We start from the raw sequence: 14,624 nt of genomic DNA, 5'->3' as shown, positions 1-14,624 counted from the left end.
TACTTTATTAAAATACTAAAATTTTATTTCATTTTCCACATACATTTAGTCTCCCCACCATTTCCATTTGTCTGACCACCACCACCACCACCATGCCTTATCAAAACATTCCATACATACTTAACATGAAGCTGAGGGTGGAGTCCCATCTTGAAAAACTAAACAGGCATTTTGGACAACACATTCTTGGCAAGGTAATCTGGATGACATTTATCAGACACAGTAGGGAAAGCTCTTTTGAGCATTTGTAAAAAGAACAGCCAAATAACGGTTACAGGAGTAAGACTGCAGATTTTAACGAACTGTTAAAACTGTTTTCTTTTCTTACAGAGTCTGTCTCCACTGCCAGAGAGCTTGAATGACCTGGAAGTGCACAGAAAGAAGTTTAAATCCATTTTTCTGATTATTTTCAGTTTACTATCTCCACTTACTCCACAAAATACCGGCATTAAATTACAACAAAATGCATTCCTTTCAGAGAAAAATTAAGTTGAAAGCAAGATGTCAGGTCCTTCTGCTACAAGATTGTTATTCACTGTAAGTCACCTTAGTCTGAATTCAGCAAAGGTAAGTGAGAGGATGGGTGTGGACCAGCTAGGCAAATATTGGCTGAACTCTGCCTACCCTAGTGAATGTCAGAGCAGCTCCAGTAGCTGAGGCAAACTGCTTTGAAACATTCTTTCAAGAACCTATCAATTTGTCTATCAGACAAGTCTACTCTGAACCACTGAGGGAAGCAGGAAAGCATAAGGAATTCTGTCACTGGAAGAAAGTTTTAACTTACAGGAATCTTGATAGGGGAAATCCAAGACACATTTTAGCCTAGTATATGTTGAGTAATAACTAATTCAGAAACTTGCTTCCTGATACCACCTTTTGGCTTGCCCTCTTACAAGAGAAGTTCAGTTGACTTTGGGAGGAAAAGAAGCAAAAAAGCCATAATCTCAATCTCAAAACAGTTCCCCCTCCCAGACACCCTGCCTAACAAAGGCTGAACAGCAGACTGGCCTAGGTGGCCAAATTCAGCAGCAAGGAAAACCACAGCTCATTTCCTTAGCCAATACGGTGCCAGAAGGAAAATTCTGTGGGTTTAGTAAGCAAGAGATAATTTACCAACCATATAAAAGCTGGAAAAATGTAATAAAGTATTAGCTTTCCCATCTTAGCCAACTAAACCCTTAAAACCATTCCCATTTATTTAATTTGAAGTATTGTTCGTGGTTTGTAACCCTTTGAAGCAGTCCAAAGCTTGTAAAGATTAAGAAGTGGAAAAGAATCCCTAAGGTTATAAAAGTTTTTGGACTTTATCAAGTTCCAATAAATGCAGTTACCTTCTGGTCCTCCGTCCTGAAGCAATTCTTCACATAGTTGGCAAATTTGGGTTCCAGCTTGGGAAGGGTAGTACCCTATTTTGAAAAACACACAAGCTTTAGCATATGCAGGTCATTCTGAAGCTTAAACCCTTTGCAATACACATGGAATTTTACTGAACTCACCTTGAAACATTTCAAACCAACCTGCCTTTAACCCATATTAAGATTTGATTCTTTACAGTACCCAGTTATCTCTCAGAGTGAGGAGTAGTGAGCGCCTACACACTAAAATGGCTGTACAAGAATCTTTGCTCATGCTCAAGAACATAACAAGCATCCACCCCTGAAACTAACTTTGTTTGTAGTCAACATACATATGCTATCCAGATAAATTAGAACAAATTCCATATTTACGGATTCCTACCACAGCAACTTAAGACATCACTACCCTTCACAGGTTGGTTTTTCACTTCAGCTCTCTAAAGTAGAACATGAAGCAATTTTTCACCTACCTTTTAAGAATAATACATTAGTTCTATGAATTAAAAGAACTGTTCTAGAGACATTTGCACTCTATCTCTGAAACTGTCTTTGTACATACTCAAAAAGTAGAAAGCAGGTTCAGTAATGATTCATGGGCCTACTAAGCTTATCTTCGGATCTCATATATGCAGGCAAAATAACAACACTCTCTCTTAAGAGGCACTGTTTTGCCTTCACATGGCCCATGAGAAGTATTTTTCCCCTTTTCCAGGTGCATCAGTTGAAATACACCTAGCCAACTATGATACAACACTTAGTTACTACTTGGCACACGGAAGAAAACAGCTTTTTTATATTCAAATGTAAACAAAGCTACATTAGAAATACTTGAAGCTGCAACCAAAAAGCTTGGATTTGGACAATGTCTTACCTCTGGATTCTTATGTACTTATGTTTTTGCATTAGCTTGTTGATATCTACTTAGTACATAATACAGCAGTTTCACTCTATTAAAGTGATGTTTTTCAACGCTGCCAACTTGCTGGCTGGCAGCTAGCAGGGCTACTGTGCATGGCAACACACAAACCTTGCCTTATTAAGGTATGCCACAGAGCCATCTTGGTACACACTGAATTAAGCTGCTTGCTATTGCCTCTACATATTTCTGCTCACAAAACACTTCCCTGTAAAAATACTCTTCAACATCACATATTCTAAAGCTACTTGCCAGTTATCTGGCCTGCACTTCCCTCCATAGGGACATATGTCTACTGCGAGCAGCTCAGCCACTTCTGCTTATACTGCAGAAACATTAATTGTGGCTCCTCCAAGTCACAAAAATCCACCCTAGCATCCAGGAGATCCAAGAGGTTAGCCTGACCTAACAGAATGATACTATCCATCACTGTCAGGTTTGTAATTCAGGGATATGCATTTCGATCCAGATCACAATCTGTCATTGCTCACTCTACATCCACTTTGCACTGAAACATTTCTTGTGTTATTTTGCATTCCTGGGTCAAAACTGCCAGAAAACATTAAAAATCTAAGCATAATTTAAAATAAGTCTAGTTTTTTTAGATTACTTAATTGCCACTGTAAGGGAGAAAAGCTGATCTCAGATCAAACAGTGAGCCAGAATTCTTCAGAGCACTGACATGAGCTACAAAAGTCTCCAATGAAGAATCTGGTTCAGTCACAAATGAAATTATGATCTATAAGCACATTCCTGAGCTAGGTGAAGTAAAACTAGAACTGGTAGTCTGGATGCCAGGTCCTCACTACCACCTATTCTGCAGTTCAAATGTGTACTCCACTGTGCTCCTAGCACAAAGGTTCCCAGACTTGACTAAAGGGGAAAGAACTGCTATTGCCTGCTACACTTTTTACCCAATCAGCCTGTAACTAAAACACAACTTTTTTATATTTCAATAACTTTTACAAGAAGAGAACTCATGTGTATAACGAAGAAGTGCTAGTTCAAGCTGATAATAACCAGAAGCCAAGCAACTGCCTTATGGCTTTCAAAAGGTGAAACATCCATTGAGGGGAGGCTCAATTAGCCCTAGAACTCCAGATCAGAGAGCAAATGCTTTCAGTTCTTCATTGATTCATTAATGCGTATCATGAGCAGCTGTCTCCCCCTTCTGGAAGTTATAAAGCCTTACAAGCATCTGGACATCTGGATAGCCAAGCTGGATACTACTTCCAACGTCATGCTATTAATGCAGGCACATGAACAACTGGTTTACTCTAGTTGCCTAAAATAAAATGTGTACTAGTTAAGTCACTTTTAGAATAAATGTCACCCCTAAGACTCACTGCTTTGATTTTGGGTTGTTTGGGCTTTTTCCCCCCCTCCAAAGTTTAACAGAGACAGTTCCCTAAGAAATACCAAATTACCCATCACCACTACTAAAGGAATGCAAAAACAACACGGTTTTGTTTAGAGTGCAGAGACCTTGATGAGTTTTCATTTCTCTGAGCTTCAACATCAACATACTCTGTATAAAAGCACAGCACTCAGTGACATGTAACCATTTCTTAAAAACATCCAATTTTTCTGATCTGTGGAAGTGCAAAAGTAAGGCTAGGAAGCCTGAAGTTTCAAAAACTCACCTTGTCTACAGACGCTTGCATTTTTGCTTTAATCTCCTCTAGCGACAGAGGGACTTTTGGTGTTTTTGGAGTTAGAGACTTATCCTTCTTGGAATCTGGAGTCTGAAAATTATTCATTTTGTTAGGAACTTACAAGTTACTTAGTATACAAGATCAAGTTTTCTAGTAAGAGTGTTAAAAGCTATAGAAATTATATGGAGCAGGACAACCAGCCATCACACAGATACTTCAGATAGCTTCAAGAGGTCACAGAAGTTAAATCTGTGTTTCCCATCACACTTCTCAGAGACAAGAAGAACACTAATTTTTAAGTTAATACAGTTAGCATAGCTAACATCTTATGCTTCTGGGCTGAGGCCCACATAGCTCCTTCTCCCAACAGAAATGAAAATAAAACCATAGTCCAGTCAGTCACTTTGAGTTTCCTCCACAACTGCAGCTGGACTAGGTCATGCTTTAAAAAAGGCAGAAATCTGCACTGTTTTCCAGATACTGTCCTGTCATCCACCCCACACAAGTTTCTGCATCTACTTTCCTGGCATGCATACCCGCATACATGCAGCGGGACAAAGCTGCGCAAGGGAGCTCAATAACTACAAAGTAACTGAACAAGAGAACTGTTAGCTCTAAAAAGGATCAATTAAGTCCCTTATTAGCAATAGCCTCCTTGTGTTGTACTGCAGTAGCAGCACAGCTGGCAGTGATCCTCTTGTACAAGCAGGATGTACAGTATTTTATATTACGGGATCACCAATACTCAACAAGAGACAGCATGTCTGATTTCTAATCTTGGCTGTTGTAGTTACATATGGATCACTGAAGAGTTTCACAGAGGAACACAAAGCAATGAACAGCATCCCCAGCATGTTCTGTACTAAAATTCAAAAAACCCCTAACTTAGTCTATTATTTAAATTTACCATTAAACAAGAGAGCTACCTTCCACACTAAAAGAAACATTTATTTTACTCATTTGTCTTCACTCACTTTTGATTTAGATGCTGGTGTGGACGGCTTAGAGTCTTTTCCATTTTGCTTTGCTTTCTGCATATTTTTTCCTGGAGCCTCACGGACAGGCTGAAAAGAAAGCATGTAGGTTCACTGGCCATGAAAAACTGCTAGTGTATGTTAGCTTGGTAAAATACTGATGAGGACCTAGTGACAATGCACATATTATTTAGCCTCGAACAAAAAAGCATTCTCATTGCCCATGCAACATGATCAGCATCCATTATTTAAGCAAAAAGCACATACGCTACATTAACTCAAAAAAACTGTGGGTACATCACAATACACAACATAACCAAGATCAAGTTTTTTTTATGTGGGACCTCCACTACATTTTCTGTATATTACATCTTTACTCATATACTAACATATATACTTGTATTACATACAGTTATATATATATGTATGTATAATATACATGCATTACTTTTGGGGACAGATACTGCATTAAAACTAATTCTACATGGCACTGCAGCTTACAATCTGACTCAGTGCTATTTGCTTTTTGTAACACAACCATTACCTCATTTGGCATTTCATACAGAAACATTATCCAGGATATGCATTGGCAGTGCTACATATATATTTAAGTATTGATTCTTCTATTTCTATGTAAATAGAGGGACCATTTCATTCAGCCACACTATATTTGGTAAGGTGTCAGGAAATCTGCAGTCCAGACTTGTCTTTACCAACCCTTAAACTATTGCACAATGTCACCTACAAAATTTCTTAGAAAAAAAGGAGCATATAATGAAGTAAATGTTAAATTTGTTTCTAAACAGCAGGTATGAACATGTAAATTGAAGCCAAAGCACGAAGTTAAAAATTGCTACCTCTACCTCTGGAGTTGCCAGGTTGCCTTACAGTTCGTTTTGCCACCAGATGGCACTCCAGGGCTGATTAAATTCCACATTCTAGCACTTGGCTGCCAGAGGTGAACCTTTTGCAGCAGGCTCACGCATTTACATTCTTTATTATTTAAAGTTGCTAAAAAGAACCTTTTCACAGTATGCGGGACTAACTGAAAAGGCAAAGCCCAACCCACATGTGAACAGGATTGCTTACTGTCCAACAGCTATCATCAAATGAATGTAACATTCACAATGAAATGTTCTAAAGCCTTACCATAGTTTCTAAGGAAAATATACACCCTAAACTAAAACAAAAGCATTCCATTCACATATTCCAAATAGTTGTGCTTAAACTAATTGATTTAAAGAACCATCTGCCTGATTTCCATCATCTCTTGTTTTGATACACAGTCAATTATTCAACAGAACACTGCACAAAGGAGGACACACCAATTAGCTTCTGCATTACAACACGTAATTCAAACCTGAACAGTTAACTGTCAAACACACACATCTTCCTATCCCTCCCTTCTGCTTTAGGGGTCTTCATATGAATGAAGATGACTCCATCAGGACAGTTAAATAGCACCCAGCACCCAGTTAAGAAGTGTTAGCGCTCTCTCTGTCTGAACAAACTTAGCTGCAAACAGTAAGTACACCTAGCGTCATCACTACCTTTCAAATTCATTAAACAGGCTGTTTATTTCTTCATGGGTGAAGAGGGTCACAGTGTGTTTTGTGTGTGTGTGTGTATATATATATATATATATATACACGCACGCATGCACCACTTACTTTCTTCATTGGCGTTTTCATTTCTTCCTCATCATCCTCTAAGTCATCATCCTCATCACTAGAATTAGAAAGGCAGTCACCATAACTGAAAATTCATACTCACAGCTTTAACCACATTGGGAATTAAGACTTCCCTCTCCCTCCCAATAAAAAGTTTTACTCATGAAGGAAGCAAGCAAGCTCCCCAAGTCTACCTTATACCTTGCATTAACACATTGTTAGGACAAATTCTACTGGTCAAGATGTTAAATGCATTCATTACCTTCTGCTTGAATACCAAAAGCATGTATCTCAGGACTTCTACTACTAAAGCAATCCTCTATTCACTTTGAAGTTAATAAACTATACAATACTGAATTTTATAACACAGTATTACATATGTGAATAATTTAAACTGCAGTGAAGAGACAAGCTTGAGACAATTCCTTTTTTTTTCACATCAAAGATAATAAAAAGAAAGCAGCTTGCCCACTTAACATCCAGTTAAGTCACACAAACCATTCTGAAGCAGTTAAACCCATATTTCAGAATACACTTTCAAAACAAGAATACATACTCATCATCATCATCCTCATCTTCATCGTCATCCTCATCATCTTCTGATAATTTTGCCTTTTTCTTTGAAAAGATCAAGTATGTTTAAGTATCAGTATCACTGCCTTAATAAACAGCAACATCAACCCAAAACAATTTGCAGCACAGGTACAAAACTATCTTCTATCAATTTAGGTAAAACCCAACACGTTACAGATGCCAAGTCAAAAGCTACTGACGAATTTACAGCATGCTCTAAGCACATGAACCTTTCCACCCTCCTGCAGTACGCAGCTTACTCCTACAGGCAGCAATAATACCAGCCAAAAGAAAATCTTCAGACAAGATGACTGAAAGTGTGTATGTATTCATACGCATACACACACATGTACATACCTGTGGTGTTTTAGCTCCTCCTCCACTTGCTGGTCTCTTTGTTGAAGTGTTCACGATTTTTGTATCATCTTCCTCATCGTCTGATTCTGGTTCTTCCTCTAATGCTGATAAAATTATGGCAATGCATAAAAACCCCACACATTTGACAGTTAAAGCAAAATTACTAGTAAGAAACAAATAGAAGAGTACCACTGTCAATTGAATTGGCAAGGCCTTACTGAGAAGCTGAACTGACTGATAGGAGGAAGCTTTGTAGCAGTGATCTAACCACTGAGGTCAGAATATTTTTTAGTTGACTACATGTAGATACTACTGCACTGAAATCCAAATACATATACTGCTTATTAACCTTCCTCACAGAAAAGCCACAGAAAGAGTAAGATCTCCATTTCTAAGGAGACACATTTAGGATAACTTCTGGAGAGAAAGATCAGTTTTAAACACAATTCTATGAAGAAGGCTAGTCCTGGTGTAGTTTTTAGTATAAACTCAAAACTATTTCGTGGGCAGTCTTCTCACATTCTGAAGTGGTAAGCAGAAAGCTCACATCTTTCTGCTGTGAGACACTAACACCCACTTCTAAGAAGGGAAATTAGAACTCAGACTTTAAGGCTGACAAACAACCCTTATGCGTACAAAACCAGAGGCAAGAATAGACGTGCAAGCACTTCTCTGAACTCCGTGGCACTCCCATTACTTCATGCCTCTGAGGACAGCGAATTAAAGATTCACAGCGTCAGTATTAGAAAGAGTATTGCTTGAGACACCAGATACAAGTTCTGTCTGTGTTGAGAGGTAGCAAGGTCAGATTAGTAACCAGAGCAATACATACCTACGAGATGCTGTCCACTGACATAAACAGGCCCTGAACCACATTTCAACCTCAAGACCACTGGTGGTGTGATCTCAAAGCCACCTAATGAAACCTAAAGGAAGAAAAAAAAAGGCTTTTTTTAATTCAAGCATTAACAGTGAAGTGGTTTTAAAGACAATCAATTCAAATGGAACCAAGAGTACTAGCACCTGTAAATTCCAAGGCAAATATACTTACTCCGCATTTCCATCTGTCAGAATATTCCAGAACTGCTTAGAGTCAAAAATCAGGGTAAACCACAACAGGGTTCATTACACTGATCTCTTACCGTAATCAAAGCCCACCTTTCAAATCCAGACCAATCCACAATTTTTTCTACTCCACTTGGCAGCAAAACCAATTTGAACATTATCCCTCACACCTGCCCCCAACATTGTGCAGTTCCATTTGTACAACATCTGCAACACTGATTCAAATTACATTCCAGATGGCAGGAATAACAAGCAGGCCCTTAAAAATCAAGAAAGGGTAGCAGTCACCTTTAGAATACCTTAAGAGCTTGGTACCTGCAAAAAATCTAGATTTTTCTTATCCCAGGCTCAAAGAAAGCAACACAGGCTATAGATGGTAACCTGCTTGCAAATGCATACATTTGTATACATAGAGATGATGTGTAATGACTGTCACTTCCTTAAAAGCAGCATGATTTGAACAAAAGCCTATCATCTCCAGATGACTAGAGTAAGTCTACTAGGCATAACCCCCCCATATTTAGTGCATTCAGCCAACCAAAACCCCTTCTAACCAGTCTTCCACACCTGAGACCAATCTGATGAGATTTTTCCACATTCCTGTACTTACCGTGGGCTGCACTGACATTTTGAGAGATGCCAGTACTACTTTAATAGGATTGCCCTCATAATCCAATGCTTCTGCTTCTACAACGTGCAATTCATCTTTGGCTCCAGCCCCTAAAGTAACCTGTGAAGTAAAGAACAGCATATATTCTGAGAATCCTACGAAATATTCTGAAGTCCTCTAAAATTCTACTTGTTATTCACCCTCTTTCCATGTCTACACCAGTAGTTGCAAGGCACAACTTAAGGTAAATGTTCTGAAGAGGGTTAAAAGGAACCTTCTGCTACTAGATTATTGCCTGAAATGGGGTCAGTGACAAGTCTACTCAGCACTGAAACTGGCCCAAGGCAAGAAGTACAACCACATGCCTAGAGGAAGGGAAAAAACTGTAACCACTACTACAGAATCACAGCCTTTATCCTTCCTCTTTCTGCCATGTTTCATATCTGCCAATTGCTTCACTTCCACTATGTACTTTCTGCTTACTTGACATTCAATGGGGAGTTAATCTTAACTGCTCAGTTCACTACTGTCATTTATGCATATGCTTTCTGCACCAAAGACTGAGAACTGCTCTCTCAGAGCATTTCAGAACTCAAGTACCTGGATTCCTTACACAGAGTACAAGTCAAAAATCATAGCTGCAGGGAGGCAAATTAGTGAGACATGGGACAGGCCTGAAATTCTAGTTCTGTGAACCTCTGGCATCTGCATCAGGGTTACATGCACGAGATGTGAAAACCAAGAATCTTGAACTACAACAATTATTTCCCAAGACCAGTGCCCCAGGAAAAAAAAAAGCTTTCAGCCCTCTGTGGAGTATGTTGGTATAAACACTCCAGGCAGAAGCACACAACTTTAATTTCCATTCTCCAAGAGCTAAGTTTTAGGCAGGCTATATATTATGATGCAGACTAGTATCAGGCTGAAGACTGAGAAATGGGATGTAGGATTCACTATTCCCAACAAGATTTGTTACTGTGAATTTAAACAGGTGAAACTACTGCCCTGGCCTCACATCTCAAATGGGTTAGCAACATCACGAAATCATGCAGCTAGTGGGACTACCCACTGGGACAAGAATTTAGGAACATGCCCTCCACCTGCAGTTACTCTTATAACTTGCATCAGTTTAAGCAATAGTACAGCAGTTACTAGTAATTTATTTACTCTGGCAAGCATCCATTCCTGTGCTTTAATTTCTACAATGGAGGAATGCACACAGGCAATAAATAGGTAATGAAGCAGTGACCATCCATCTATGTTCTCAGCTATCACTAGTAAGACATCTGCAGAAAGCCTCATGCCCCTTTTAACTCTACATGCATCAATCCTCCTCCCCTTTCACTTTAATATCCCCACCTCCTTCTGTACCTCATACCCAAGTCCATCACCACATCTGTACCTTGACTGAGATGTGTCAGTCAGTCTTTACATAGCTAGCTTTCTATCAGGTGTACAGACCAGTCACCAGGTGTTTGCTACCTTCACACTTTATCTTCCGTACTGGCCAACACATTATCTGTTTGTAGCTATGTCTAAGATCTTCCAAGCCTCTTGGACATTTCTAGCTTGCTATTTGTTATTTCAATCGCCATTTCTCCTGTCTATCATTTGTCTTTAAAAACATTCATGTATGAGAACAAGCCACATGAACTTACATGTTTTAGCACTGTATTCTTCCCTCAAAAGAAATTATAATTAAGAACTAATTAGTCATTGTCAAACCCAGGCTGCAATTTCCATAAAATTTAAGGACTGAAGACACATGATTCACAAAACCATAATGCCTACAATTCTAAGCATTGTAAGTATCACTGTGAGCATGTTTGGAGAGTGTTATTTCTCCTGCAAGAAACAATTCTGCTGCAGGAAGTAATCCACATTAAGAGATTCTGGTTTCCCAGCATCCGGGAAATCTTTTTTATTTAAACAAAACCAAATAATACCTTTTAGGTATCTCCCTGTATCTAAGGTATATCTTTGTATTTAAATAAAACCAAATAAAAAGCCATAAAGTAGAGATGCTACAACTTCAAATTCCTTGCCTGTGAAGTTGGGACATATTATCTTCCTGCTACATGCTCAGCCCAGGACAAAGGCCTTGAAATATTGTGTCTTGTGTGGCAGCAGAAAGATTAGATGTCCCAACACATTTAACTCTCAGTATACAAATACCGATTTCCAGGAGCACCCTGCTCAGCAGAAAAACTTAGATAAGTTATCTGTATGAGAAAACAGTATTTCCCAGTTTCATCCGTAGAGAAGACAAAACCTGTGACAACAAATTAAAACACAAACGTCCCTCCCCCATTTAGATTTAGTTATGAGATGCTTATTGAAAAAAAAAAGCCACTGGAATTCTGTCTGCAAATATAGGGTCAAAATAAAGTTTATAATTAAGTGTAGTAAGACATGCCCATGTATTATTCTTATAAATGTACTCTTCATTCCTTGCTACTGTAGCATCTGAACTACTGCATTCCAGATATCAGAGTATAAATTTTGGCCTTTAATTACGTTTAGTACTTTTATTAACCTACTATGAATTAATTTTTAAACCGTTCCAGCCTTGCATTCGTTTCTGTAAGCAACAAAACATTAGTGCGTATCTTAAAAGTTTTAATACCTCCATGTTAAAAAGAAACTTCTCACAACACTGCATGCCACAAAATAAGAACTTGGAAACCAAATGATACTTGCCGTTCTCAGAGACAACTGATGCTCATTTTCTTCATCATCTACTTTGAACTGATAATCCTTATCTGCTTTAAGCTCGCAACCTATGAAAAGAACATTCACTTATATGCCTGCGTTTTTACTTTGACACCGGTATTTACTAACTACTTAGTATTTTACATCACGTTGCTTCGAGGCTTTGTACTTGCACAGAAAACCCACTAACGGCGCTCGTAACATCCGAGCAGAGAAACACGCGGGGCGCGGAAAACCTTGGTGCGTCCGCGGCCTGCTGCGACAGTGCAGCTCCTAAGGCGGTGCTTCGAAGCCCACTCACGTCCAATGCTGCCCGAGAAACGCCACCCCCGGGAGAGGAGGAAAACGCGACTAGGGACAGGCCAACCACCCTCCACGTGCTCCCGCACCCCCCACCCGCCATGTGCTCGGGCAGCGCCCGGAGCTCCGAGCGCGGCCGCGTCCCTAGGAACGTGCGGGCGGCGGCACCGTTAACAAAAACGGACCGGGGCCGGGCCGCGCCACGTGCGAGCGGTGCGCCACGTGGTGCGTACGCCGAGCGCGGCTGTTACCTCCGTGCACCCCCTCCCCCGACCGAGCCGTTCCCTCCTCTCCCCCTCCCCTCCCCCCACTGAGGTGCGGCCCGAGGCCCGCACGAGCCACTGCCCCTCACCGACCCCGCCGCCCCCCGCCCGACCCCAAGGCCTGAGAGAGCGGAGCGGCGCCGCCGATGGGCTCCGGGATCGCGGTACGAGCCGTTACCGAAAAGGAAGGTCTGAGGGCGCAGGGGGCCCATGCTCTCCATATCCATAGCGCTATCCTCCATGTTCTCGGCCTGCTCGCGCGGACTGACCACGACGGGCTGCGGCGCTGCGGGCAGACGCGCACTAAAGGAAGCCGCGTGCCCGCCCACTCCCAGATATAGCCCGGGTGATCTCGCGAGATCCACGCGCCGGGGCACGCCCCCCCACCCCAGTGCTCCTCTCTGCGCACGCGCCACTAACGGATGGGTGGTCGCGAGCGTGGTACGGGGGCCGGTACAAGATGGCGGCGGCCCCGCTCATAGCGCAGCGGCCGCCGGTCCTTGTGGAGCCGCAGCCTGCCCGGACCCTTTCCCCGGGTACCTCTCAGGTGTGCGGGGCGAGCGCAGCGAGTACCGGCCGGGCAGGTGCCCGCTTGCCGCCGTACCCTGTAGGCACCGGCCCCGCGGAGCCGTGAAATGGCTGTCGGTGGGCGGCGAGGGACCGGCACCGGGTGTGCTGCCCACAGGGGAAGCCGCCGCCTGCTTCTCGCCTCAGGTGGCCCCCCCCTCTGCCGGCGGACCGGACCGGGCCGTGCTGCCCAGGGGAAGCGGCCCTGCGTGGCCGGCAGCCGCACAGCGGGGCCCGGAGCTGCTCGCAGGCTCCTCGCTGAGGTAGCAAAGATACGGATGGCTTAAAGCGACCAAGCCCAAGGAGGAGTGCGCGCAGAGCCATGTGGCTGCCAGGCCTGAGGCATTGCGAGCCCGGAGCTGCGTCTGGCAGCCGTCCTGCGGGCGGGGAAGGCCCTGCTGCAGGGAAACACTTGGTATTGGTGAGCCATGTGCGGCCGGCTCCTCTCGGCTCGCAGGAAATAAAACATCCTTTTTAGTGGCTGCGTACCTGTCAATAGGAGCTGCTGGGCCACTGGGCTCTGAGGACCAGGGTGAAACAGTGTTTTAGGAACCCCCCTTTCGACTGGTGTGCAATGGGAGGTAACTACTTTTTTGATATGAATGGACACATGAAGACATCTCTCACAATAGAATTCAGTCAGATTGAGAGCCAGAAGCCCTGAAAAGGCTTGTGTATGCGTTAGTCTGTGTAGTCCATCAGTGACCCTGGGTAGGGCATATCTTTGGGTTTCTGTTACAGGCTGTCCTCATGGCCATCTGTGGAAGTGTTGCTTGGGTGCTCTAAATTAGCTAATCTCAAAATCACTTTTAGCTGAATGCTCATTCTTCAAAAATAAAGGTTTATAACCTGTTAGTGCTCATGTCTCTGATACTTTGAAATGTTTTAACTCGTTACACCTGCATTCATAAAGGAAGAACATCAAGTTCTGAAGCTGAAAATAAGACAACTGACACAATAGTAGAGTGAATCTTACCTGTCAAAACATGGCATTCACCTTCTTTCTCACTCTTCCACAAAGCTCACCCTTTTAAAAACAGGAAGTACATCTAATTCATCTCATTTTCAGATGTAAAGTCTCCAATTAGCAAGACACAGCTAGTTTTCCAAATACAAGGTTACGTGAGCCATGAGTTCAGCAGGATATGGTCCTGTACACTCTTGTTAACATTGACATGGCTGCTGTGAGAGCTCTCTTCTAGAGCCACAGGATGATTTCAGCTGGAAGGCACCTTGGATCCAGCACCCTGCTCACTGCAGCACCAATGTGGGTCATGCTGCCAGGGCTAGCTGCCTGCGGTTTGAGCTATGGTGGTGCACTAACTACTCAGTAGTGGTGACAGCTGCTTTAGAAATGCTGATAGGGGGTCAAATTAGTGGTGTTTTTCCTATTTCCCTGCTCATCTTCATACCAGCTGTTCTCTTTACAGAAATATGAGGTGACACACTTGTATGTGACAGGAGTATTTAACCAAAACCAGAAAAAACTAACAATATTCTTTTGTTCTTTCGTTGCATCCTATAGATAGGATGCAAATTAAGAATTAGACACTGTTAATTTACAACCTGTGCTTTCCTTGTATGTGTAGAAATAACACCCTGTGGAT

At 42.0% G+C, this 14,624-nt stretch overlaps 1 protein-coding gene across 1 annotated transcript; it reads right to left on the bottom strand.

Moving 5' to 3' along the window:
• NPM1 (nucleophosmin 1) lies at positions 1 to 12,779 on the bottom strand. Its single transcript, XM_005144162.3, has 11 exons — positions 12,629 to 12,779; positions 11,876 to 11,955; positions 9,176 to 9,295; positions 8,333 to 8,426; positions 7,501 to 7,604; positions 7,127 to 7,188; positions 6,571 to 6,628; positions 4,901 to 4,990; positions 3,915 to 4,016; positions 1,332 to 1,406; positions 1 to 363 (listed from the first exon to the last, which is right to left on the bottom strand). Exons 1-11 carry the CDS (start codon positions 12,690 to 12,692, stop codon positions 325 to 327), a joined length of 888 nt encoding a protein of 295 aa, XP_005144219.1. The 5' UTR covers positions 12,693 to 12,779; the 3' UTR covers positions 1 to 324.
• Positions 12,780 to 14,624: the final 1,845 nt, after the last annotated feature.

This window comes from Melopsittacus undulatus, chromosome 10, assembly GCF_012275295.1.
Source record: "Melopsittacus undulatus isolate bMelUnd1 chromosome 10, bMelUnd1.mat.Z, whole genome shotgun sequence".
Classification (NCBI taxonomy): Eukaryota; Metazoa; Chordata; class Aves; order Psittaciformes; family Psittaculidae; genus Melopsittacus; species Melopsittacus undulatus.
This window is presented reverse-complemented; position numbering and strand designations above follow the sequence as displayed.

Bases quoted from the DNA above. Each gene is read 5' to 3' on its own strand.
- NPM1 (XM_005144162.3), bottom strand. From the start codon at position 12,692: ATGGAGGATAGCGCTATGGATATGGAGAGCATGGGCCCCCTGCGCCCT. The intron at 7,605-8,332 runs GTATGTATTGCT...TAATTTTATCAG, and splicing joins CAGTGGACAGCATCTCGTAG to CATTAGAGGAAGAACCAGAA. The intron at 1,407-3,914 runs GTGAGTTTTTGA...TTTTCAAAATAG, and splicing joins TGCAAGCGTCTGTAGACAAG to GGTACTACCCTTCCCAAGCT.